The sequence below is a fragment of the Mesoplodon densirostris genome, chromosome 1 (assembly GCF_025265405.1).
Source record: "Mesoplodon densirostris isolate mMesDen1 chromosome 1, mMesDen1 primary haplotype, whole genome shotgun sequence".
Classification (NCBI taxonomy): Eukaryota; Metazoa; Chordata; class Mammalia; order Artiodactyla; family Ziphiidae; genus Mesoplodon; species Mesoplodon densirostris.
Window position 1 is genome coordinate 146,017,601 of NC_082661.1, and position 27,727 is coordinate 146,045,327.

General features: G+C 36.1%; 1 protein-coding gene across 19 annotated transcripts in view; it reads right to left on the minus strand.

Annotated features, from left to right (window-relative positions):
* The window catches only part of FIP1L1 (factor interacting with PAPOLA and CPSF1), a 68,984-nt gene extending 42,773 nt beyond the window's left edge, over positions 1 to 26,211 (minus strand). For 5 of the 19 annotated variants that reach the window (XM_060109954.1, XM_060109937.1, XM_060109875.1 and 2 more), the window contains exons 1-9: positions 25,876 to 26,211; positions 24,507 to 24,546; positions 20,947 to 21,004; positions 19,730 to 19,833; positions 14,870 to 14,934; positions 14,217 to 14,324; positions 13,393 to 13,523; positions 13,033 to 13,101; positions 6,016 to 6,125 (exon numbers count right to left, since the gene is read on the minus strand). In XM_060109954.1, coding sequence (XP_059965937.1) covers positions 6,016 to 6,125; positions 13,033 to 13,101; positions 13,393 to 13,523; positions 14,217 to 14,324; positions 14,870 to 14,934; positions 19,730 to 19,833; positions 20,947 to 21,004; positions 24,507 to 24,546; positions 25,876 to 25,960 — 770 coding nt within the window. In that variant the 5' untranslated portion in view covers positions 25,961 to 26,211. Of the gene's footprint in view, positions 1 to 6,015; positions 6,126 to 13,032; positions 13,102 to 13,392; positions 13,524 to 14,216; positions 14,328 to 14,869; positions 14,935 to 19,729; positions 19,834 to 20,946; positions 21,005 to 24,506; positions 24,547 to 24,649; positions 24,695 to 25,875 lie in introns of all 19 variants that reach the window. The other 14 variants (XM_060109891.1, XM_060109813.1, XM_060109916.1 and 11 more) reach the window with 6 other exon arrangements.
* Positions 26,212 to 27,727: the final 1,516 nt, after the last annotated feature.

Here is a 27,727-nt window from a genome sequence, read left to right on the forward strand (position 1 = left end):
AAAGAAATGTTAATACTGAACAGAAACAAACAATGGATCAAATTATCTTTTAAGTGATTAATACATATAACTACTCTGAAGGAAATTTTTGAACACAATATTTTAACTATATACCCTCAATCTAAGAAAAAGAAAAATTGAAAGAAATCTTGAACTCTATTTAATAGGTTTGTTTTTTGTAATGGTAAGTGCACAGTTCTAATCTATTTTGTGTGCATTTCAGTATTAAGCAAATGAGTGTATATATTGAACTTGTTGGAACTAGGTTCTCACTGTGGGAAAAAGGAAGATGCAATACAAAATAGGGAAAGAGGAGTAGAACCTGTGGTGTCAAACTAGAAGTAAAAGAAACATGACTATATGATTAAAATTTTATAAAAATAACATACATATGGCAATTTCACATTGAAATTGCTTGCTTTTTCCTAGCTCTGAGTGCTGGAAAGACCTAGAAATAGTGACACCCTAATAGCAATGAGCATAACTATTGCCAAGACCGTGGTTTCTAATTACCATTTCCCACTAAAAAGCATCAGGATTCCTTCAAGAAATGACTGCTTCTAGGGAAGGGGCAGGGAAAGTACAACATAAGACGGAAACATCAGAAAATAAAGAAATCCTCAAAAAAAGATGATGGGGACATTTCAAAAGGTCAGAGGAGCCAGTCTGAAGAGGCTCCCACAGACCAAATCTGGAACAATTTGAGCATCAATATGAATTACAGTATATATATATATGTGTATATACATATACGTGTGTGTGTATATGTATATATATAGTTTATATACCCCATTTATAACTCTCTCACACATAAAATAAAAATTAATGAGTCTAATAATAAATAAGTAGGTGAGGGAGGTGGAAAAGCTCATTTTTAAAGTAGAATGCCAACTAATAAATGTAACAGGAATAACAGAGTTAGACAATGACTATTTTCAGTCATTACAGTAATAATTGATTAAATCAAAAATCATAAACGGACATTAAAATTCATGGAAAGTTCAAAGACAAACAGAATATTTATGCAGTCTCCTCACAGATTACTTATTTATACAGTAACTTTGCAGAAACGCAAAGGACACCACCACGACTAAGTAATTAAAGTTATCACCACTAAAAATGGGACAAACTGACATCATGTACCTACAGGCTGATTCACTGAGAATACCACATTACTTATGTAGTATTCCTGCCCCAAAAGCAAAGCCTGAATCTAATAACGTGGGAACATCAAGCAAACCCAGACTGAAGGATGATTTACAAAATAACCAGATTGTACTCTTCAAGCCAATGTCAACAAATACAAAGAATGTTCAAGAAGCTGTCCCAGATCAAAAAAGAATAAAGAGATAAAGGAGTTAATTGTAACGAATAATCCCGGACTAAATCCTAAATCAAGGAGGAAAGAAAAGAACTGCCACGAAAGATATTATTGAAATAATCAGCAAAATTTATGGCTTGTATATTAAAGTACTGATTCATTATGAGATGTTCTGACATTGATTAACTGTTTCCTATAATTACGGAACACAATGTCTTTGTTCTTAGGAAATATATGCTGAAGTACTCAGGGGTAAAAGGGCACCATGTCTACAATTAGCATTCAAATGTTTAAGGAAAAAAATATTTTTGAGAAATTATAAAGCAAATATGGCAAAATGTAAACAACTGGTGAATCTGAGTGAACAGTGTGTAGACTTTAATACTTTCCTTGCAACTCTTTCTAAGTTTGAATTTTTTTCAAAATAAAACATTAAAAAATGAAAACAAAAAATGAAGTGGGCACAACAGGGGCTTCTGGTAGTAATGGTAATATTCTGCTTATTGATCTATATGAAAACTTTTAAAGATTAAAAAAAAATTCTGATATATCAAATATTAACAATTTGCTGGGCAGTACAGAAAGTTAGAAATCCAACATTCCTACTGATAAAGTACAAAGAACTGTAAAAAAAAATTTTTTTTCTTTGCAAACATACCATTAGCCATTTATATATTAATATGGCAATCTAAGATTTTAAACAACAGAAATACAATGATTAGGTCAGTAGTACACTTCATTACTGCTAAATATTTGCTGTACAGCCTCTATTATGACTTACATGACATTACTGTCTTCTCCCTAAAGTCAATAAAATTTTACTTTCAAAAACATCTAATTTCCATAAATACAAAGAATAAAATGGAAATACTTTATAAAGAATAAAACACAGATATTTATTTAGGGAAATACTTCACAGTGGCTGAGAAGTATCCTTTTGATCAAGCGAAGATGAATCCAGAAAACAAACTTTTCTAATGAGCAATGAGTACTGTTCTCTGCATCCAAAAGTGACAGTATTAACATGCTACGTCTGTTTCTACAAACTGTGGTGGTAATCATCTATTCTTTTCAGCATAAGTGATGAATCTGCTAATTTTTGTCATTTTTTTTAACCTCCTTCTTACTGTGCCTTATCCACCAGTGTCCTCCCATCACTCCTTATCCATCTCTCCTTAGATCCATGATCCATCATTATAATCACTCTCTCAAGTACACTCTCACCTTCCTTGCCCCTCTCTCCCTTGGGCATATGTGCCTGGTATAACTTCAACCCCTGCTAAATTCAACTCTAGCTACTCTTCACGAACACATGAATACCTGACAAGGGAAAGACAAACACACCCAGACAAGCTGACTTGTTTCATTTTCAACCTATGGCCATTAACCTCAAGAAAAGTTGGAAATGTACAGTCTCTCCCCATGTCATAAATTTTTCACTCTGCTCATTCCCGTCAGCATATAAAAATGCTGTGATTTCTCCCACCTGGAAAAAAAAGCCATCTCTTCACCCCACACTTCCCTCCAGGTAACTGCCTAGCAATCCTGCTCCCTTCCCCCAGGTTTATTCACACACCTCTAAATAACTATTTCAGACCTTCTCCTCTCCTCTCAAACATTCAACACCCTCTTCCACTATTCTCATTTTCACCAGATAAGTCTGCATTCTATGCTGCTGGGAAAAACTGAAGCAATCAGGAAGAGAACTTTCAGTTGTTTCCATCACCATTAACCACCCACCTACCTTCTTCACCTGCCCTTCCTCCTATTACAATGAGTGAATTGTCCATGCTTCTCTTTAAGGCTAAATCCTCCACTTGCATATTACATCCCACCCCCCGCCCCGACCTTCTTAAGGACACTGCTCTAACAACTGTCCCTTCTCAATTCTTGCATCATCAATTTTCCCCTCTAGTAACTCATTCTCATAAATATAAAAACATGCTGTAATTTCTTTCATTTTGGCAAAAAACCCTCCTCCTGACCCCACATTTCCCTCCAGATACTGTCCCATTTCTCTGCCCCCTCAAAAGAGAAAAAAGAAAAAAAAAAAAAAAGAAAAAAACTCAAAAAATTGTTCATTCTAATTCCTTTCCTCCTATTTTCTCTTGAATCCATTCCACAAAGTCTTTTTTTAAATCTTCACCTTATACCACTGAAAACGTCCTGGTCAGAATCACCACAACCTTTGCATTTTAAAATCCAAAAGTCATTCCCAGTCCTCTTCTTCTTGGTTAATCAATATTATTTGATAGTTAAAACATTCTTCCTATTTTGAAACACACCCTTTTCAAGATATACACTGGGTTTTCCTCCTATTTCATTAGTCATTCTTCTCTACTTGTCTCTTACTGTTCCATCCTTATTTTTCTGACCTGCATGGAAGTGCCTCAAGGCTCTGTCTTCTTAACTACTTCTCTATTAATACTTACCTCATTTACAATCTAATTCAATTTCACAGATTCATTTAAGTACTATTTAAACACTGATCACTCCCAGATTTGTACCTCCAGTCCATACCTTTCCCCTTACTCCAGATCTATTTATCCACTTCCCATGCAAATATTCCACTTGTATAACTAGTAGGCATCTCAATTTTATCAGGTTCTAAACTGAACTTTCGGTCTCCTCCCTCCAAAAATCATTCCTCCTATAGTTTTTTCCGCCTCAGGTATAAAAGATCTTTTATGTCTTTTGAAATGTGTCCAGTATCTGACTGCGTCTCACCATCTGCACCACTACCACCGTGGTCTAAGTTATCATTATTTCTTGTCTAGATAACTGTTATAGCCTCCTAACTGGCCTCCCCATTACTGCCCTTAATTCCTCTGTAGTCTGAGCTTAATAAAGCAGTTAAATTGAGACTTTAAAAACCTAAATCAGATTATTTCATTCCTCTGCTCAAAATCTGATGGTGACTCCCCATGTATTTCACTTACAGGGAAAGCCAAAACCCTTATAATGGCACAATGTCCTACATAATCTGGCCCAAATGTTTTTTAAAAAGAGGGGAGGGGGTGGAAGTGGGCAAAACACAGAAAAACTGCTATTGATTTTTAAAAGTTCAATTAGTTTAATTATGATAATAACAAACATCCATAGAATATTTATTATGTATGTACCACTGTGCTAAACACCTTACATAAATTAATCCATTTAATATACATAACTATCCAGTTAGAGTATTATGTAGTATTATTATTGTATTTTATAGATTAAGAAATGAAAGAACAAGAAGATTGGGCGATGTGCCCAATACACACTAGCTAGTAATACACAGCTAGTGTAATTCACAGCTAGTAAGTAATAGAGCCAGAATTTGAGCCAGAAGTCTGGCTCTAGAGTCCAAGCTCTTAGTATCATTCTAGAATGTAGAACACCATAAACTCAATGAATGAAGGTTGGCCTCTTTTAAAATATGAAAAAAAAAGAATACTACATATTAAAAGAATCAATATTCCTCAGCTATCATAACTTCTTAGACAAACACTTTTATGAGATTGCATTTGGTTTAGAAAACTTTATTTGGAAAAGCCCATGACTAGTAATTGTTTTTTTGTTTTAGTCATTTTTCCCCTTATGTTTTTTTTAAACATCTTTATTGAAGTATAATTGCTTTACAATGCTGTATTATAGTTTCTGCTGTATAATAAAGTGAATCAGCTATATGTATACATATATCCCCTTCCTCTTACGTCTCCCTTCCACCCTCCCTATCCCACCCCTCTAGGTGGTCACAAAGCACCAAGCTGATCTCCCTGTGCTATGCAGCTGCTTTCCACTCGCTATCTATTTTACATTTGGTGGTGTATATATGCATGACTAGAAATTGTTAAGAAGAGACAGTCAAAATCTGAGATGGCTTTATGATATTGAATTTTGGCTGAAAGTTTCAAAAATCTTTATTTTAGGGCTAAATTACAAGTTTTCTTTCTGCATTCATATAGTATGAAATATCAGAATGACAAAATCAGGAAACTACATAAAATAAAGTAACACAAAAGGTAAATGATCTGGCTGAGAACTCGTAATAGTTGAGTTACTGACTTGTTTCAGGTTCAGAGAAATAACTGGTTTAAGTCATCTTTAACCCAAGATTAAACTGCTGACATAAAACTTCCCTAGTCTTGGCTTATCCATTACCATTTTCCTGGTAATGGGCTAATCACTTGTTATGTTTAAGTTAAAAGGACATTTGCCAACATCTTTGCCTCTTACACTTGGTACCGTGTAGAACTCAAAGTTAGGTATCACAACAAACCAAAGAAAGAAAAGAAAATGGTTTTAATTTGAAAAATTTCTCAGGCTGAAATTTCTACAAACTCTTTTACTAAAATCAGTGAAACATCTTTAGGCCAGTATATCTAGACTTAGGAAGTTCAATAATTCTTTATGTAAGAATAATAAGCACAGAAAACAGCACGACCTTTGCTGTCACCACCTGTCCTGAATGTGAGATTGTTGTTTCTTTATATATACATGTAACTATATTCCATTGTTCATTTCTTGCTTACCTAGATTTTTTTAGATGAAATAGCACCCAGAAGAGTTTTTCACAAAGAATTCATTTTGTACTAAAACCAAGCAGAATGTTCCAGTTTTTTGGTATATCATTCAGTTTTTATACTTCATATAGCACTAAAGGTGAAGATACTGATGCCTTCAATAAACTGAATCATCAGTATCTCACTAACCTGCTTGGTGGGAGTCCAGTCTTGAACAAAGAAGGAGGAGAAGTAAACTCAGCTTTTGCAGATGGAAGCGCTGTTTCCTTCTCTGAATTTCCAGTTCTTCCCTGCTGTACCTTAAAAAAAAGGGTTATTAGCTTGTTTATTCAATGGAACACTCAAACCTAATACAGTAAAGATGTTAAAATAAATTCATAACATTTGATTTGAAATTAAATATGAAGAATGCTTCGTTGTCCAGTATATAATAAAATTAAACTTATTTTAGAACAGCATTAGGTGAAAGGCACCAAAGATGGATTATGGGACCAAAATGTTCCCAACTAGTAAAAAGTTCAAATTAATGTCACTTAAAAGTCCAATAAACTATAACTCTTAAGGACTTTCATAAATTCCCTCAGATCACTACAAATAAGTCCAAGATACTCAGTTAAGACTCCATGTTTCAGAGTTCAAGAAAGGCCTTGAAGAATTCAGTATACCCAGAAGCCTGAAGTCAATCATCTGTCTCCTTAATCCCTCTTCTCACTCTTTACGTTCACTTTCAAGCCAGTTATCTACTTACTTCATAATTTCTCCCATATTTACCCATCCTTTGTGCTCCTGTCAGATCCTTTGAAGTATGGTCCAGTCATATTCCTTTAGACTGGTGAAAATCTTCTTTATGCTCTTTTGCTTTTATAATCACCTTCCTATCTTAAAAATCGTCATTAATTTATTAAATTTAAATAAAGTTCAAGTTGCCCTATACTTAAATAACATCACTATATCTTAGGCCCTATCTAAATTCTACTGCCCCTGTTCAGTCTAAATTCAGCATCACTCTCCTTCCCTATGAGGCAAAGGCTAAGAGAATTCAGACACCTTGACTCTGATATATTCAAACCACTGACTCAATTCCAGAAACCATCTACCACTCAAATAAACATTATGTGGAACTCATTTTCAAATAAGATATTAATGTTAATACTAATTATATGAGGGATGATGAGGATCAGCACTAAGACAATGAGGACAGAAAGAAAGAAACAGATTTGTTAGACATCTGACAGGTAAAACTGACCGAATGTGGTGACAGGGGAAATAAACATGATTTATTCATCAAACATTTATTGACTATCTATTATGTACTGGAAACTGAGACCACAGAGAGAAATACAACAAAATTCCAGACTGTGGGAAAAGACAGACACAAACCACCAAAGCAATACAACAACTGTTATGAAATAACAGTTGGGATAAAAGATACTATGAGAACACAGAAGAAAAAATGCACTATTCTTCCTGGGGATGTCAGGAATACTCAGAGTTGACACTATGGTCTCAACTGTTCCCCTGAGCTCCAATAATTTATACCCAGTTTCTCACATGTCTTCTAACCATCTCAAACCTGCATGGCCAAAATAAAGCTACTGATTTCCCGCTATCCCCCAATCTGATCCTCTCCAAGTTTTCTTCCTATGAGTAAATGGCACCGAGTTGCTCAAGAAAATAAAAACAAAAACAAAAACAAAAACCTAGCAATGATCCAATACATATGAACAGCCAATGTCAACTTTACCTTGACAATATATACCAAATTCAACCACTTATCATTCTGTCCACTCCTAAAACTCAGGTCAAACCCACCAGCACATCTCATTTGTTCTATTACACTGTCTCTCTGCTTTGATCTTACCTCTCTAAAATCCATCCTCTGTACATAGCCAAAGCAATCTTATTAAAAATGTAAATCAGCTCATGTCTCTCCCCTGCTCAAAATTCTCCAATAGGGGCTTCCCTGGTGGCGCAGTGGTTCAGAGTCCGCCTGCCGATGCAGGGACACGTGTTCGTGCCCCGGTCCGGGAAGATCCCACATGCCACGGAGCAGCTAGGCCCGAGAGCCATGGCTGCTGAGCCTGCGCGTCCGGAGCCTGTGCTCCGCAACGGGAGAGGCCACAACAGTGAGAGGCCTGCATACCACAAAAAAAAAAAAAAAAAAAACGTTGGGATCTGGGGCTTCCCTGGCGGCGCAGTGGTTGAGATCTTCCCGATCCAGGAAGATCCCACTGCCGCGAAGCGGCTGGGCCCGTGAGCCATGGCTGCTGAGCCTGCGCGTCCGGAGCCTGTGCTCCGCAATGGGAGAGGCCACAACAGTGGGAGGCCCGCGTACCGCAAAAAAAAAAAAAAAAAAAAAAAAAAAAGTTGGGATCTGGAGAGCAACTGGAACCCTAGTACCGGAGCAGAGCAGCAAATCTGGTCTCACAGAAAGGGAGCTCTGCTGGGCACCAGAAGGCCAGGATACTAGTCTCTGCTCTTGAGGCTTTGAGAAAGTCTTTAATCCTTCTATCCCTATTATCAAACACCAGTAACAACTACTCAGTCTATTTCATCAAGCTCTTGTGATGATCAGGTGAGATAATGGGAAACCACTTCATAAACGTGGGGTATTAATGTTATTCTGTCAAAAACTACATAAAGATGAATATCTCTGGAAAGGCAATTTAAAGAAAGTAATAAAGATAGAATAATAGGTTAAATCTTAAAAATAAACAAACACATAAGTAAACAAATAAATAATAAAGATGGGGAAGGAGGAAGGGAGAAGGGTTGGAAAGTAGAAGAAAGAGGGGCAAGAGATTATAAATTAAAGAGTATTTACAATAGGGGAAGAAGTGAGAAAAGGTATCAGAAGACATGGTACATTTTCAAACATGTAAAAATTGCTTGTGTTTCCTAACTTAGCGTACTTTTCTTGTTAATTTCTTCATAATATACTCATTATACTAAACAATTCTGAAAATCTTCACCATTTTAGCAACCCTCCTAATCAACCTGCATTACCATTATCACTGTCTTCAGATGTTGCACTCAGCATTACATAGACTCAAAACTTGTTTAATCACAACATAATGAGATTTTTTCCACATGATCTAATATTTTAAGAAATGACTGTAAGACATTATGACTGATTTTATAAAAAAACAAATTATCAGATTTTTACTCAAATTATGCTGAAACTTTATTATTTTGTAAAATTTCCTTGAACTGCCCTTCACAGCATTATTTATAAAAGTTTAATACTACAAAATAATATCTAAAAAGAAATTATTCTGAAACACCCAAATGATGGATTATGCAACTATTTATAAAGTGTTATTTATCAAAAAACTTTAATAACCTAGGAAAACATTTACATGTTAAGATGAAAAAAGAAAAAATAGAAAATCACATAAATTATTTATTACAATTTTGTTTCAACCCACAAGAACAAAAAGACTGGGAAGGCAACAAAAGTTAGGACTTTGAAAGCAGATGAAAAAATCGTAACTGAGCAGACCAAAGAATCGGAATCCTAAGTCAGCAATGAGAAAGCAAAGACATTGATTTTCACAGCAAGACCCGCAAAGATTCAGGAACTGATAACTCTAGCTCCCAGAACATTTCAAGCAGCCAAATATAAATATAAACCCTCTAGGCAGGATACTAGAATTTCTTCTCTGAAAACTCAGATTATCACAAAAAGAAAAAACAAAAAGTAAAACAAAGATAAAGATACTGACATAGGAGACTGTGAGAAAAACTTACCCCTACAGTAAAGCCTACAATCAACAAGTTCTACCCAAATGCACAGAGCTTCCAATCACCTTTTCAGTGGTCCATTATCTCATAAGTTAATAATGGGCAAGGATCAACAAATACTTGAGAAAAGTCAGTCAGAAGCCAAAAGCAATAAACTTAAAGATGAACTTGTAGAAAACAGACCTTGCACAAAAAGAAAACCTAACAGAAACAATCTATCATTAAGATCTTTCGAAAGATAGAGGGAGGAAAAAATACTGCATTACTGAATACGAATAGGCTAAAGTTAAATACTGAAGGAAAATCTTCTTGGATATTCAAAAATACAACAGCAGGAATGAAAAAGTGAACAGAAGCATTCTAAGGCTGAAGAAATCTCCCAGATAAAGAGAAAGGAAAAGAGAAAAACTAAGAAAATTAAAGGAACCAGCATAAGGAGGTCCAATTTTTGAATAAGAGGTCCAAAAGGCAGATGAAAGCAGAGGAAAAGTAAAATAATAATAATAATAACAACATAAGAAAATATCCTAGAAATGAAGGATATGTACTTCCAGATTAAAAAGGTACAAATGAAAGCTTGGTACAATGACTGATAACAGACCAAGACACATGCTTATGAAATTCACAACACTGGTGACAAAACTCATACATGCTTCCACAGAGGAAAAAAAAAATCTGTGCAGGTGTGCACCCATTCTCACTAGTCACTCCTCTCTTGCCCTCACCCCAAATTATGTAATTATACAACTGCTTTTGTACCCAGTTGAGTGATTTTATTTTTATACTTATTAAATTTCATCTTTCATTTTGCTAAAAAATATATTAAAAATATTTTATATTGAAGTATATAAGAAGACTTCAAGAATGTTAAAATGTTGATAAATCACTTGAGACACTGCCATAATAAACACATGGCAGTTCACTTGTACTATTCTATCTACCTGTTAGAATGTTTGAAAATTTACTTAATAAAAAGTAAAAAAAAAAAAAAATTATTTTAAAGATGCTGATGAGTTGCCTGTCTCTCACTTGACTAAGGATGAAAAAATATCTTTGTAGTAGATATGAAAATAGCTTAAATTTTGATTCTTAAATTTGTTCCTTTGTCCATCCACCAGTATCAGTCTGGGTCTTTCTTCATTTCGTACCTATAGTACTCCAACAGCTCCCTATCTAGTCTCTGTCTCCCTTTTTCCCTCTTACATTCTATAGCTTACCCTGGTACCAGTTCTTTTTCTAAAAACCAGATTTGCTCATACTATTCTCCTACCCAAAAACTTTCAAATCGCTTCCTACTGCCCATACATATGTCTGCAAGCTAGTTTTAGATTAAGATCTTTCTCATCATTTCTACCATTTCCAGGTTTCTCTCCTCTATCTCTCATCTACCCCAACTCTCCTTTAATGCTATTTGGTTTTGTTCACATTGCTCTCTCTGCCTACAATGTTCTATACTCCCCTGTCTCCTACTAACGAAAACTCACTCATTTTTCACTTATCACATCCCATTTGAATCCTTCTAGACTCTGCAATGCAGGATAACCCAATCTCTCCTCTACACTCCCTACTGCATTTTGTCAATACACCAACATAACACTTGTCACAATACATCATGGTTACTAGTTCACATGTACACATCTTTCAGATCATGAGCTCCTTGAATACAAAGATCCTCTTTTACTGTAGCATCTAGCACAGTGCTGGGCACACTGAAGGTACTCAGATACATCAAGAAAGCTGGGCAAGCTTTTTTCCTTCTATCTCTTTCTCACCAATCCTAATAATTATAGTTCAAATGGTAGATAAGTGGACAAGAGCTTGGACTTCATCCAACCACACCATACACTGCTGCCAGAATACTGTTACTATAAGTCACTCTCCTGATCACTAACAGGGAGTAATTCCTCCAATTCATCTTTCTGGTTTCTAGGCTTTCTAAAATTAAACCACACTCTACAAAGCCATGGATGTTCTTCTCCAGAAATAACTCTCTGATCCAATAAAGCTGATTTCTTAAATAATTTGCCTATACCTGTCAAATTCAAGTCCTTATTCATTCAGAATTAAATAAATCAGAATGGAACAATGACCTCCTCTCACATGATCAAAAGAAACTTCAAAATAATTTTTCAGTAGACTGTATGTATATAACTTATTCACAATGGCTACCTCCAATAAGAGACCAGACCCTAAGAGTTTCTTTTTATCCTTTAGTTTTAGAAGTTTACTGCAAAAAGACAAAGTATAGAGAAGCTGGCAGTTTAAAAAGGCAGTTCTCATTTCTGTTAGAAGAAAATTAAAAGCACCATTGCAAACAAACTATTTCCTCATGAAGATAACTTTTCTAACTATTCATTGCAATCATGAAAAACAATATATTCAATGTCTCAATAAGTAGGTATCACCAAAAAGAACTTGATGACCATTTAAAATAAGATAGACATCATCACACACTTCCAAAATATTTACAGCAGAACAAGAACCAAATACTTACCCAAAGTAGGATGTAAATTAAAATTAAATTCTCTATACAGAACTGTGTCCAGCAGAGCGGCTACATCTGCGGATATAGCACATGCATTGCATAAGGCAGTATTTTGGTGGACAGGGCTGTAGCCCCAAATGGGACACAGAGAAGTTCCTGCCCACAAAAGTTCCCTGGGTATATAACCCAATCTAAAAGTCACTCCCGGTCTTCATCCCAGTGTCACTCAATACAAGAATCAAGAATTAAGAATTAAGGTAAAGGAAGAAGAGTTTACAATCAGATTTTGAAAGAAGTTTGTAGGTTGCTGTGTATCACACAAGTATGAAAATATATTATTATTCTTGGGACTGATCCTATGGAATGGAGAAGCCAGAAGTCAGACTTGATACCCAAGCGGTATCAACCTGCAAGTCCCTCATTACACCTGCTCCTTTTAATATTAATTTAAAAAATCTATGACTTTATCCTAATTTTGTTGAGTCTTTCTTGGCGACTGTCAAAGAACACCTAAGATTCTTGAACCATCTTAAACTGCAGAAGACATTATACCAATGATTTCAGTCTCATACAGATAATAAGCAGTATGTCATCTACCTTACCATTTTTTAACAGAAAATTAGGACAAATAAGTCTCCAATTCTGATAAAGATTATAGCGGGGTGTACAATGAGTGCTTAGCCTGTTGGCATGAACTTTTATATCCTACAAGCAAACACACACTTGACTCAAAATAAAATCACAACATATAGCAAGAATAGTTTTACTTTGCATTTGTTAGTATAATAGGCTATAATTCACATGCTTGCAAAAGTGGAGATAAAACAACAATCAGCAAATTTGTAAGTCACCAGGAAGCTGAAGGTTTGGAAAAAAGGTAGCTATTTCCACTTTAATCTTGTCCCTCGAGTAGTGGTATGGGAGCAGACTCAAGAACAAAAAATGAGAGCAACCAAGGATAATTTACTAAAATTCACCTTAAAAAGATTGAATCTGCCATCTTGGATCTCTGCACCTGGTGTAACTTCCATAGTACAGTCTTCGGCCTAAGTTAAATAACATATTCCCCATTAAGATACCACATAATTTTTAATTGATAGGCCACATAAAGACAAACCAGCTGTGGCTAGTCTGTGAATTGAAACTAAAAACATCAGATAATCATTAATATAAAACTCTGAAAGGGAAGGAAGGGAAAAAAAACAAACACAGTAAAATGGAATTTTTAAACTATCATATAGCATTTAACCACCTTTATAGGGAAAAACTGATGTATTTAGGGAGCAAAACTGGGATGGTAGAAAAGGCTGGGGTATTTTGGAATATTTACTAATTACCGTAATTTTATTTGTAGTAGAGGTAACTGGTATAACTTCCAGTCCCATTCGTATCCTCTTTTGTTTTTCACAGTAAGCTTTCCAGGTATCTTCATTAAACCCATAATTAAAATAATCAGAAAGATCAGCACCTAAAGATAAAACACTTTTAGTGTACAAATATTTCAATTCTATTTTTATGCAGCACATAAAATATAATAAACTGTAAAAATAAATTTAGAGTTCTATTAGTCTCATCTTCTAATTTTACCAATTCTCCCAATTAGTACCATAAAGCAACAGGACTATACAAATTTTTGATCAAAATTACTCCCTTTAGAAATGGCATTATAGGGTAAGCTGGGACAAAGTGAGAGAGTGGCATGGACATATATACACTACCAAACATAACATAGCTAGCTAGTGGGAGGCAGCTGCATAGCACAGGGAGATCAGCTCAGTGCTTTGTGACCACCTAGAGGGGTGGGATAGGGAGGGTGAGAGGGAGGGAGATGCAAGAGGGAAGAGATAAGGGGACATATGTATATGTATAACTGATTCACTTTGTTATAAAGCAGAAACACACCACTGCAAAGCAATTATACTCCAATAAAGATGTTAAAAAAAAAACTGGCATTATAATAAAACAATATGCAAGTCTACTTTTATACAATGCTAGGCCACCTGTAAGATTTAATAATACAGGTTCATTATTACTCATGCGCTTAAGATACTGAAAATTACATTTAAAAATAATATTCTAAACTGATGCTGAAAAAAACCTTTTCTAATAATTGTTTAGACTAAAAATCTTTTGAAACTGATATAATCCACAATAATCTTACCAGGTTTACGCCATGGTTTATCTTCAAAAGAATCCAAATCTACCTCCAAAAGTGGCACTCCATTAATGCTTCCAGGTGCATCAAGATCTACTCCTTTGACTTTCGTTCCTACTTTAGAAAATTACAAAATGAAGGAACTATATTAATAAGAAGCTGACAGATATCACAGACAAACAGAAAACAATGACACCTTTTTAATACTATTAGCACTAAATATGGCCAAGATTCCAAACAGAGTAGTAATGGTTACCACAAATAAAAAGTGAGGTCAAAGTTTATGGTGTAGCTATAAGATAAAATAGAGAGATTAGAGACTTCTTGTTTATAATAAGGGATTCCTGTACCAAGAAGTTAACTTCCATGTTTTAAATCACTGTCTTTGTACAGTCTGTGAGCTGTAAGAAAGGGTTGTAGAACCAAAAAACAACGGCAACAACAACAAAAAAACCACACGCACGTGACAGGAACCTTATGTGACCCACACAGCCTAAACTATTCATTATCTAGCCATTTACAGAAAAGTGCCCATTCTATGCTACATGGTCAAAAACTGCTCTTTTTAATTGAGCTGTAATAGCTATTAAAATCTATTCATAACCTATTCAGATATATGCCCTATTTTCTATTGATGCAAATGCAAATACAAATTTTACCTGTAGTTCCATAAACTCTTCCTCCTGTCTTGATGTTAAGATTTACAGGTGCTGTACCATAACTCCTAAAAGCAAAATAAAAAAAATTATCCTGATGCTTAAAGTAAACAAAAGCAGCAATATATTCAACATGTACACATAAATTATATACCCACATATTAACTAGACAGACTGACACTAACTCAAACATTTTAGAAAATGTTTTAAACTAATTTAAAAAGTCTGTCACTTGCTTAATAAAAGATAAAAAAAATATTTTTAAAAAGCCTGACTAATTTTCCATCTCAAAAACCTACCTGCGATTAACTCAATATCCCACTCTAACAAACTTTCGAGAAATTTGGCTGGGAAGGGAAGAATAGTTTATATGCCTTGTTTTCACTTCCTTGCCTCCCAATCATCCAAATGGACTTGTGAAAACTCACTGCTTCTGGTCTGCCTAACAATTTCCATCTTTTGTCTCCAATGTATTAAATTTATGAGACCTAGGTTATTCTGCTTAAAAAAATAAGGAGATTCAATAAAGTATTCAAATAATTGTATAAAGATCCACTACTATAAATGCAATAAGTATGAAGGAGCCTAAAATATATTGTTACTGTCAAGTTGTACTATCATTACCAACTTGAAAGGTTTAATCATCTCATTGACTAATTCTCTAATAAGTGCTTAAGCACCAACAATACATCACATATAGTTCTAAGCCAAGGAGAGAGAATGAGGAGCTGGACAAATATGGTTCCTGCCCCATGATGCTTACATTTCAACAAGCTAAATTCAGCACAGCCAAAGCGCTTTGAGGTATCTATATATGATGCACAAAAGTCCTAGCTGTTTGACAGTCAAAATACAAAAACCAAGGACTGTCTCCAAATGGTCCTCTTACAGAACCGCTAAAGGATAAACCAAAACAGTATTTATAAAAGGATTACCATAGTTCATTAAATGAACTCCTTTGCTTCCCACCCAGCTACTTTCCTTCCTTCCCCATTCTGCCCTTTAAAACATTACTTTTCTTTTTTAATGCCTCCAAGCCTTCACATTCATTGTGTGTACAGAACCTTAGCTGTCTGGAAAACTGCACTTAAGTAAATCTGATACCGTTCAATAGCACCCACCATGAGGTCTCAGGCTTCTCTAGGGGCTAGATCCTACATACTTGGATGTCTACAAAAACTTAAAAATAAATGTATCAAAAAATTTTATCTTAACCTGCTCCTCCCACATTACCTATATATGGTAATACACTGTTATATACACACTGAACTACTCTAGAAAGCTCCAAGTCACTGAATCCTTTGTCTCCCTTTCCATCTACAACCAACCCATTATCCATGTTATTTCCATTTATTATTCACTCAAATACATCGAATTCTTCCATCTACCCCTATATTACTGCTGCTGGTTTAGTTTGGACTATCATTCCATCTGGATGATTACTTCAAATCTATTAACTAAGTTCTATCTAGTCCATCTCAACTACTACTGCTAGAGTTATATTTTCAAACAATGTGACCTGCCTAAAAACCTTTAAGGGTTCCATGATGACACAGCAAAAACATCCTAACTCCCCTCTTCTGTGGTTTCAAGCATCCTCTCTCATCTACCTTATCCTCCAGTCTTGTGGTTCGTCTAAGTCATGCTTCCACTACATCTAAGTAGTTTCCTCTGCCAAAATCATCAGTCCTCTTCCTTCTGTCTCAAGAATTATTTAAACAAATTCATATATTACCTCCTCTAGGATCTTCTCTTCCACACATGTAGACTTTTAGCAACTGTCCTCTCAAAGCTTTCAAATCACCCTGTACATGTTTCTATTCAAGCACTTACACTGCAAGTAAAGTATCTGCTCACATGTCTATCTTCCTCACTACTTTTTTTTTTTTTTTTTTTTTGTGGTATGTGGGCCTCTCAGTGCTGTGGCCTCTCCCATTGCGGAGCACAGGCTCCGGACGCGCAGGCTCAGCGGCCACAGCTCACGGGCCCAGCTGCTCCGTGGCATGTGGGATCTTCCCGGACCGGGGCACGAACCCGTGTCCCCTGCATCCGCAGGCGGACTCTCAACCGCTGCGCCACCAGGGAAGCCCTTCCTCACTACTTTTGATAAATAAGGACAGCTGATACTCCCATCATCAATTATTAGAGTGCCAAACAAACTGCCTTTGAAAAGTGTTAATGAATGAGCGGCTGAATTTCAAAGATACAGCTAAGAAACCACTCCTCTATACAAGGTAAATTATTCCTACCCTAAGATTTGATTTTCCTCATACCTTACTTACAGATACAATAAACTCTGTAACAAAAGTATGTCACCTAAAAAAAATTCTAGTCTTTACCTTCTAACAGCTTATAATAAACCAATTTAGTATTGTTCCTTGAAAACAATTTGCTCTTTAAATTTGCCTCTGAAATGCTGTGAACAAAGTAAATATTCATCAAATTTTATTTTCTCCCTGGCTTTCTCTCAGTTTTCAATGGATATATCTTGAGATATTAAGGTCAAACAAGCTTTATACGCTTCAGAAAGATCTGTAACTTACTTTGAAATGCATAAAAAATACAAAATAAGGGGACTTCTCTGGTGGCACAGTGGTTAAGACTCTGCACTCCCAATGCAGGGGGCCCTGGTTCGATCCCTGGTCAGGGAACTAGATCCCACATGCAAGCCGCAACTAAGTCTTTGCATCCCACAACTAAGGAGCCCATGTGCCACAACTAAGAAGCCGGCAAGCCACAACTAAGACCCAGCACAACTAAATAAATAAATAAAATTTAAAACAAAATTAAAAAGATGGATTGATGAGTGGGTGGAGGCATGGAGGTAGGCAGGTAGGTAGATAGACAGATAGGTGATAAAGCAAACACAGCAAAATGTAAATTGTATAATCCAGGTGATGAGTAAATAAATGGGTGTTCACATCAATTCCTTAAACTTCGAGTGTTTGGAAATTTTCGTAATCAAATGTTGAGAAAAAAAGTTCAAAGACAACTGTGTTTTTAACACGCAATTTAGTGAATGAACACTTACTAAATACTTACTATATTTAAGGCAATGTAAGGAATAGGAAAATTCATAAACCACTCAAAGAACTTAGAATCTAAAGGTCATAAACACATGCAAACATAATTCAAGCCATGAAACTGGAAACTGTTATAAGAAATAAAGTTCAGATAAAGTACTATGGGAGTCTATATGTATTTAATATTTGCATGCAAGTCCCACCCCAAAATTGGTCATATTAATAAAAAGTAATCACCATATGCTTTAATTGTTCTGTACTTGAAAATACAAATAATTTTATATTAAATATAAGTATTTACTAAATATGCAATTGATTATTATAATATTACGTTAAAGTGTTCCTTCTGCATAATGCAGACGGATAAAGGCCTATTAGCATAAAGGCTTACTAATATCATAGCTCAATACTAATTATTTACTTTAAGTGGGGATGAGGAGAACATCAAGAGTTATCCTAACTTGAATAATTTAGTCTCTTCTCAAACCTCCTCCCTAAAAAAGTTGCTAGGGTCTTAAAATTACATCAGCAGTCATTATTATAATGCAAAACTGATTATGACAACTGAATTACCTTTAAGCTTCTTTCAAATAACTTTTGAAAAAATTTCTCTACTGAAGAAATAAAATATTCAAAAGGATTTATGTATATATTGGTTCATTTCAGATAAGGCTGCTTAATGAACTATAGTGCAATTAATGAAAAGTTTATATTCCCAACGCCCTAGTACCACATCATACATCCAATCTGAAAAGGATAGAGAAAACCTCAACTCATATTCTACCACCATAACAAAATCAGAATCTGTACTTTATTCCCTTCCAATCTTTCTGTAAGATTCTTTATGTGCTCAATGAGTCAATGACAGTCCATTCACTTGATCCAACTTTACAGACTATAAACTTTGAGACAACCTATTGGCATAAATAGCATACAGGATAATTAACCACTTGAAAAATACATTATGAAAAGCAAAAAGAAATACTTTTGATATTGTTTTTATCGGACAAAAAAATTAAAAACCTAAACTGAAGTCTGCATAAGTAATAAAATGTAAGAACAATATAGACGTAAACAGCAATTTAAGGTTTTCTAATTCTAATTAAAGAATCTGGGGACTTCCCTGGTGGTCCAGTGGTTAAGAATCTGCCTTCCAGTGCAAGGGATGCAGGTTGGATCCCTGGTAGGGGAACTAAGATCCCAAATGCCACAGGGCAACTGAGCCAGCGCACTGCTACTGAGCCCACACGCAGCAACTAGAGAAGCCCTCGCTCCACAACTAGACAAGCCCGCGTGCTGCAACGAAGAGCCCATGCGCCTCAACAAAGATCCCGCGTGCCGCAACTAAGACCTAATGCAGCCAAATAAACAAATAAATAAAAAAAAAAATCTGTATCACTCAATTCTTTGGAAAAACATTTCAATTTCAGGAATCAAAAACTGCTGCTTCCATGTAACTTTACCTAATTAACTTTATGTTTAAGACAAAAATATTTTCATGGTGAAATTCCTTTTAGTCATGAGATATATTGATACTTGACATATAACACTGTATTAATTTTAGGTAAACAACATAATGATTTGATATACATATAAACTGCCAAAATGATTACAATAAGTTTAGTTAACATCCATCACCAAAGATAGTTACAAATATTTTTTCTTGTGTCAACAGCTTTTACCTACTGTCTTAGCAACACATCATGTGAAATTTTAACGAGTTCTTTCATATCATGGTAAGATGAAAAAATGTAAAAACATTGGAATCAACCACTGATTGTTTGATACAGACACACTACGTTTGATTTAAGCACACAGTTGTTATTTAAAAATAACTTACCCATACTGTGGTGCTCCCGTTTTAATGTCTCCTATAGTGACATGAACATCATCCTCATCATCATCACTGTCGCTATCACTATCATCTTCAGTCTCTGTCACTTTCTATATCAACATAAACAACCACAAAATACACTCAATAATCCATTTCAACGTCCGATATGAATAACTGAAAAGGTAACCATTTTTCATTTTTTGAGCTAATTCTAGAGAAGAAGTTATAGTGCTACTACCTACTTCAACTCATTTACAACTTTGATATGTTTTGCAATGATAAAAAGGGATAAGAATGTGAAGTAAAACCTTTTTTCAACATTGTCTTTTTGTAAATAACACCACATGTATTTTTTCCTACTATTTATAACTGCTCCTCTTGCACAAAGGATCTAAGGCAATGTACTAAAATACCTAGAAGATATTTTTAAAATATTTGAGGAATTCTTAGCAAAAAGAACATGAAGGTAAGAGGAAAACAACTAATTTTAAGGGTCACAGTGTCACCATTAAAAGCACCAAATAGTTAAAAAGCAGCTCACTTATTCCTGACATTCATGTACACATAGAAAAGGCCCTGCATGCAAGTGATTGAGGGAATACTTTGTTTCTATGAGTAAAAGTAGGGACGTTTATGAAGGCTTTATTTTGGCTCTAAAAGGCTGTTCTGTGCTTAGTCACATAATAGTAAATTTAAAAAGTAGATCACCAAGGCTAAATACTTTTTTGTATACAAGTTCAAGCTTGCAGAATAAGAATTTCCTTCTTTTTACAAGATTAAAACGTTAAAATACTCATGGGACCAATGATTTGTTCACCCCCTAAAACATCACTTTTAACAGGCATGAGGTCAGACTGTCACTTATATAAAAAATAATTTTTTGCTAAAAAACTTGACAAACTTGGGTTGAAAGACTCAATGTCTGCCTTGAAAACCAGGCTCACTATGATCTATCTAATTGACCTATGACCACTAGGTTCCTTGGTAGCAATAAACATCAAGCCTTTGCACATGCCCCATTTCATCTGAACTCTCCTCCCACTATTTCTTCTCATGGTTACACTTTTTTGACGGCACCAGATGACACAGGAGATATAAAAGGGGCCCGATCATACAAAATACTGGCAGTCATGTTAAATTTTGGTTTTCTTCCTAAGTGAACGGGAAGCTATTGATAAAGATTTTAAACAGATAAGTAACCAGATCTCAAAGCTTTATGTTACCGGTTTAGGTACGCCATTTTCAGGAGTTTCATCTTCAATTCCCGATGGAGGATTAGCACTACAAACAACAAAAATAAGTACACAACTGGTATTACTTTTCTGAAGTACAGATGGAGCGTATTAGTATTTTTAATCTATGTCTGATAGTTTCCTGAAATCACTGTCTCCACCAGAGACGAAAAAAGATGGTAAAAACTGCCTGTCCTATTCTGCTATTCCTAATGCCCTACATAAAATGTGTACACTCAACACTGGAAGTAGAATGGAATTGCCTCCACAATTTGTTAATGATGCCAAATTTGCAATTTGACGGTGGGGTATAATTTGAGTTTTTACATTTTTAAAATATGCATCATACTTAATCAATATTATTTATCCTAAAGCTACACTGAACTTCAAGGTACTCTAGGAATTGCCAAAGGCTATGTAACACACACGGTTTCCTCTTCTCCCTGGTGCCCAAGGAACTCAGATGTGCGGTATGATGACGTTAACTCAGTACTGAGTTAACACACATGCTTCTTCCTAGTTTTCTGTTTCATCAGTCTTATTGGATATATGTCCTTTGTTGTATAAAAAACAAATTTTAAGATTTAAAAAAAAGTTTACTTTCATGTAAAGACTGCCTTCCAATTTGACACTAAGGAGCTCCAGACCTAATTTTGATGCATTAAAAAATAATTACTTTTTAAAAGCCAGTTAATACTTGAATTTGCCTTGTTACAACAAAATTGACATATAACAATAAACACTTATTCTCAAGAGACTCAAGCATATGGCCATTAACCATGAAATAAAACTTCTAGTACCACGGTGCAAATGGTTCCTTATATTTTTAATAATTATGATTTTGAAAGTGGGAATTAACCATTAACCTCATTTTATAGATAAAGAAATTGAAATACAAGGCCACTGACAATTATTTAGTAGCATTTCTAGGAAAAATGTCTAGATGTTGATATAGTTCAAAGCTCTTTTCACTGGGTTTCTGCTTATCTCTTCTAAACTTCACTTTTTGTCAAGCAGTTTCTATATAAACCAATTTAAACTCTATAGTGGTATTCTGTAACACAATCTCCAAACAAATCAAAATGAAGGACAAAACCTGAAAACTTATCTGTTAAATTTTCAGAGTTCTACTGCTTGACCCCCCCCCCAAAAATGCAATTATAATTATACAGTACATTTCTCAGATGTAAGTTGAGCTTGTTCTTTATGTCACAAAACAGTATGTTTAGCCACAACTTGGATATATAACAAGACAATCAGAGACAGCACAGTGCAATGGTTAAGAACAGTTTTAACGATGGGCTAATCACAAAGAAGCTGGGGAAAACTCTAATAGCAAAGACTCGGCTCAGTTAGGGCAACGAAGTAGGTACCGCACTGTGTAGCAGAACACAGGTTTGGCAGAGCTCTCTTCCCCAATAGACTTTTTAAAGTTTTAATTCTCTATCACCATTAAAACACTAAAACATGATAAAATTATAAGCTTTATCTAGAAAAATAACATTTTAAGGGTAGATCTTTTCCTTTGGATGAAATAAACTTAATAGCTTTCCAGATAAAGTGTTAATAAGGAATATGAAGACATTTTGACAGTGATAGGGAAGGGAGAAGGGTTCCTCTCCAATCAATTTAATCAAGCTGTGTATTGAGGAATTAAGGAATACTTAATCAGAAAACAAGCTTCAAGAATTGTAGCCAAGAACTAATATTAACAAAGTAAAATAAAAATTAGTTCACAAAAATGTGTATCTGATTGTTATCATTAATTTCTTGATCAACTGAAAAAACAGGGTATGAAGAAATATTACTTTCATAACTATTAAACTACACAAATCCCAACTCTGTGGTTAACTGAGAGTAGGGTTAGGAACTGGGTTGGATACATCCATTTCAAAACTAAATGACAAGGGCTTCCTTAGTGGTCCAGTGGTTAAGACTCCAAGCTTCCACTGCAGAGGGTGGGGGTTCGATCCCAGGGGGATGTTCCACATGCCACCAAAGGTGGACAAAAACAAAAAACAAAAAACCCTAAATGACAAGATTTCAGATGATACAGCAATGAATAAAAGAAAAAACAAACCAAACAAATAAGTAAAAACAAAAAAAAATCTTCCAACATAGTGGTATTTTTAAGCGAGGAACAATAATCTCAGCACCCCCTGAGCTGTTTCCACTTCTCACTTCTTCCCTCCATTAACTTTTTAAAAAATAAGAGCTTTGAGATACAATTCATGTACCACACAATCCACTCATTTGAAGGTTTATACCACTCACAGTCCATTGAAAGGTTTTTAAGTATATTTACAGAATAGTGTATGTATGTATGTATGTATGTATGTATGTATCTAATTCCAGAACATCTTCATCACCCTAAAAAGAAACCTTATATATTTGTAGTTGCTCTCCATTTTCCCCTGTCCTGGTAACTACTACTTTCTGTCTCTTCGGATGTACCTATTGTGTACATCTAATATAATAAGAAATACAATATGTAGTTCTTTGTGACCGGCTTCTTTCATTTAGCATGTTTTCAAGGTTCATCCATGTTGTAACACATATCAGTACTTAATTTCTTTTTACTGCCCAATAGTATTTCACTGTATGGATATACCACTTTTCTAAATCTATCCATTTGATGGACACTTGGGTTATTTCCATTTTTTGGCTATTATGAAGAATGCTGCTATATATGGTAGCTCTACGTTTAACCTTTAGAGGAACTATCAGACTGTCTTCCATAATAGTTGCACCATTTTACAATCCTACCGTCAGTGTCTAAGGGTTCCAATTCCTCCCTATCTTCACAAGCACCTGTTAACTATCTGTCTGTTTGATTACAGCCATCCTAGTGGGTGTGAAGTCGTATTTCTTCCTCTTTTTAAACCCAAATATTCTTTAAAAGCCCTTTTTGTAATCACGCCTCCCCCGTTATAAGACACTAAGGCATCTGGTCAGTGATGTCAGCATATCCATGTACTTGTATCCATGAGCTATTCTGAAATTTAGAATAAGTTTCTGGCTCCCTGATATGTTCTGTAAATGATACTCAGACCTTTCTAGTAATCTAACAGAGGCAATCAATCCTATAACAAATTCATTAATTCCACTTCGAATTTTAAATAAATACGAAACATTGAAATTATAACCACAATGCATTACACCATCAAAAATATTAAGCTGTAAAAGTAGTTACCCAAGGAATTCTTTATTTAAAAAAAATTTTTAAGTTAAAACTTTTTTTCTTAGTAGTCTGATGGTTATACTGTATACTCCACTACTGAGCTCATTTAAGAGTACAAAGTTACTTAATAGTGAAAAACATCCAAACCCGTACTTCAAAAACATTTTGTCCCCTGGGCTACTAGCAAATAAACAGAATTGGTATAAGATTACATCCTGAAATAGTAATAAACTATAAAGGACTCAGTGTCTTGCTATCTTTGTCAAAATGTAATCAAGCCAATGATTATAACAAAGTAATTCTGACGATCTGTTGACAGAACCACTGTACCGCACAATCTGCAAAAGCATCAACAAGAAATTTCACTAACCTGGCATTTTCTTCTTCTGGCCTTTCAACTTCATTTTCATCTACCAAAAAAAAAACATAAATAAATAAATAAAATTAACAAACAAACCACTCTTAAAGAAACCAGTATTATGAAAATCTGAAGTGATCATCACAAGCACTAACCTAGGTCCTTTGCCAAATCACTGTGCACATGCACGTCCCATGGGCCTATAAGCACATCCAAAGTTAGATCACCTTATAATGACTTAACGAGATATGTCTTTTATGAAAAATAAAGAAATTTTAAAAATCAGACTTTACTTCTATAAAAATAAACTTAAGAAATATTAAAGATTTCTAGACCTTTGTAAAAGAAACCCTATACATTTACATTTCAAACAGTACTACAAATGCTAAATCTTGCCGCCAAAGATAACGTATTTTACAAGTTTATCAAAATCAAAGTTTGTCGAAGTCACATCATCAAGGAGCTGCGTGGTGCCCAAACGTGCACTTTTACTAAACTATCCTAAAGACAATCAAGAATACGCATTTTAGGCAAGGAACAAACATTGACTTTCAAATCTAGTACCGGCAACAGACAAGAAGGGACTGTGACTTCATGGATGTTAAAAGCCAGATGTCAAACAACTCCCTTTCAAGGGGGAAGTAAGAGATGAATAAACTTATTTTATGAAAAAGATATACACGAGGTGATACTGAAATCCATGAACCTAAGGGACATGAGGTACTTCTATGTGGGTTAAAACGCAGTCTCTTAAAAAAGAAAAACTTCACCTTAATAACAGGAGACATTCGGGGTTTTCTTTATGGGCCATAATGTATTCCATCTCTTTCTTTCTCTCTCTTTTAATTAATTATTTTTAAAGCACGACTTTCACACAAGGAGGTACCCTTGCAGGTGCATTCCATACAAACTGACCATCAAGAAACAAGACGTTAGTTTTACATCATCAACTTTATTTATCTATTATTACAGAATGACTGTTCCTGGGACAGGAAGGGCATCCCACAGTCAAGGGGCAAGAGACACACCAACACAGCTTAGAATCGATATAAGAAAACAAGAGGAAAGAGCACAGAGGCGAGGCGGCCGAAAAGCCCGGGTGGAGTGGACGGCGAGGCTGGGGGCCCGGCCCCTAGCCCCCTGCCCAGCAGGGTCCCAGCCGCCACCTGGTGGGTGCGTGTTGGGGGCGTGGGCTGAACGGGAGGAGGCAAGGGGGGCGGGGGACGCGCACGCCGCGCTCGGCCTAAGTCAGGCCGCATGAGGCCCCATGCAAGAGGCCCCAGGCGGCGGTGTGAGGGCCCCAGGACGCCGGCCGTTTGCGGGCCGGGAAGGGAGGCCTGAGAGAACCCGGGAGAGAGAGAAGGGACAGGAAGTTCCGTACCGCCATAGAGCCACTCTTCCTCCTCATCCCCTCCGGTCCCGCCGCTCAGCTCCGACACTAGGCGCTCGACCTCGCCGGCCGACATGGCCGCCCCGAGCACAACTTAAAGGCGGCGATCAACAGCCCCCTCCAACCCTTCCCCAGCCTCGCTGCCCGGGGTTTCGAGAGGGGCGCGAACCCGCCGGCGAGCGAACGAAGAAGGCGCGAGACTCAAATCCGGGGTAGATGGCCCCGGCGGCGGAGGCGGCAAAGAACACGACTCCGGCGCCGCGCCGCCCGCGCACACGCACGCGCAGCAGCACCCAAGCAGCTCGGAGTCTCTAGGTGGCTTCGCTTCCGCGGCGGCGGCCACCTGAGCCTGGTTGCGCCTGCGCACCGTAGTTGGCCCCGCCCCCACGGGATCTCGCTTGCATTTTAGCGTGGCTTTCTCCTGTGACGTCCTACGTAGGCTACGATTCCCCTCCCCCAACGTTCCTTCTGATAACCTGTATTGCTTTTGCTGGAGAGTGTACCGTGGTTACTTTCTGCGTGTGTTGCTTGCTTTCTCGTTTTGTTTTGTTTTTATTAAATCTTCCGGAAGGCCTTGTTTCATTCTTTACTTGTATCAGACTTGATCCAGAATCGTTGCCTTATCAGTCCCTGTTTCTCCTTAGAGAAGAAATCATAATTCATGCCCACTTTCCTGAAAAATTAATTTTAACAGCAAACAAAAGCCAAACTAAAAAATGAATAATGCATTCTCGTTGTCAAAAAGTCAAAGACCTTCTCATCCACTACCCTCCTTTCCAGAAGTAGCCCTTGTTTTTCTGTTTCACGTGCAGCATTATGAAATTTTATACATATTTGCTACACGTGTATTGTTTTGGTGAAAGAACCTGAGATTAATGAGTCTTAAGGGGTACAATATTGTATGTATCATTGTGTAGATTTTTTTATTTGATTGGTTGGTTTGTTTTTTTCCTCAGCAGTGTCTTGGAGGTCCTTTCCATATTTGTGTATGTCAAACTATGTTCATTTTTTAAGTGCTTCATCATATTTTTTCGTTTATTTAACAGTTATTGAATATCTGCTGCTTAAGAACTTGGGAAATAAAAGCACAGCCCCTGCCCTTGAGAGCTCTCAATTTATTGAGAAAGGCAGAAAGGTGGTAAACAATTAACTCACCTACAAGGGAAAAGTGGGTCTTAATAGGAGCACAAAGTGTTTTTATACCACCAATGCCACACCATCTCATGCTATTTAAACAAATCATGTGGTTTTAATCTCCCTAACCTTTGAACATTCCTCCACTGCTATTCTCAGCCTCCTTTATCTGAAGAGGATAATCCCTTGCGTATTTCTAAAGTCTGTTGAGATATAGTCAACTTTTGAAATCTTTCCTGAACCCCAGTTCTTTATTTATTCTATAAATACTTATGGAGGGTCTACCAAGTGCCAAGGACGCTTCTAAACTATGTAGATTCAGCAATGAGTAAAACAAAGTCCTTCCTCTCGTGAAGCTTTCATTCTAATGAAAGGGAGACAGACAATAAACATATAAGTGTACAGTATGTCAGATAGTGATAAGGATTATAAAGTAGTGTAAGCAGGAAAGGGGGACCCCGAGCAAAGTGATGAAGAGGGATAGGATGCAATTTTATATCAAGTGGCCGGGGAAAGCCACTCTAATGAGGTAGTACAAAAGTAGAGACCTGAATGGAGAGAAGTAAACCGTTGTGGATTTCTGGGAGAAGCCCTATCAGGTGGAGAGAATAGGAAGTGCAAAAACCCGGAGGCAGAAGCGTACTTGGAGCATTCAAAGAACCCAAATGTAGCTGGAGTGGAGTGAGGGAGAGAGAGGATATACAGATGA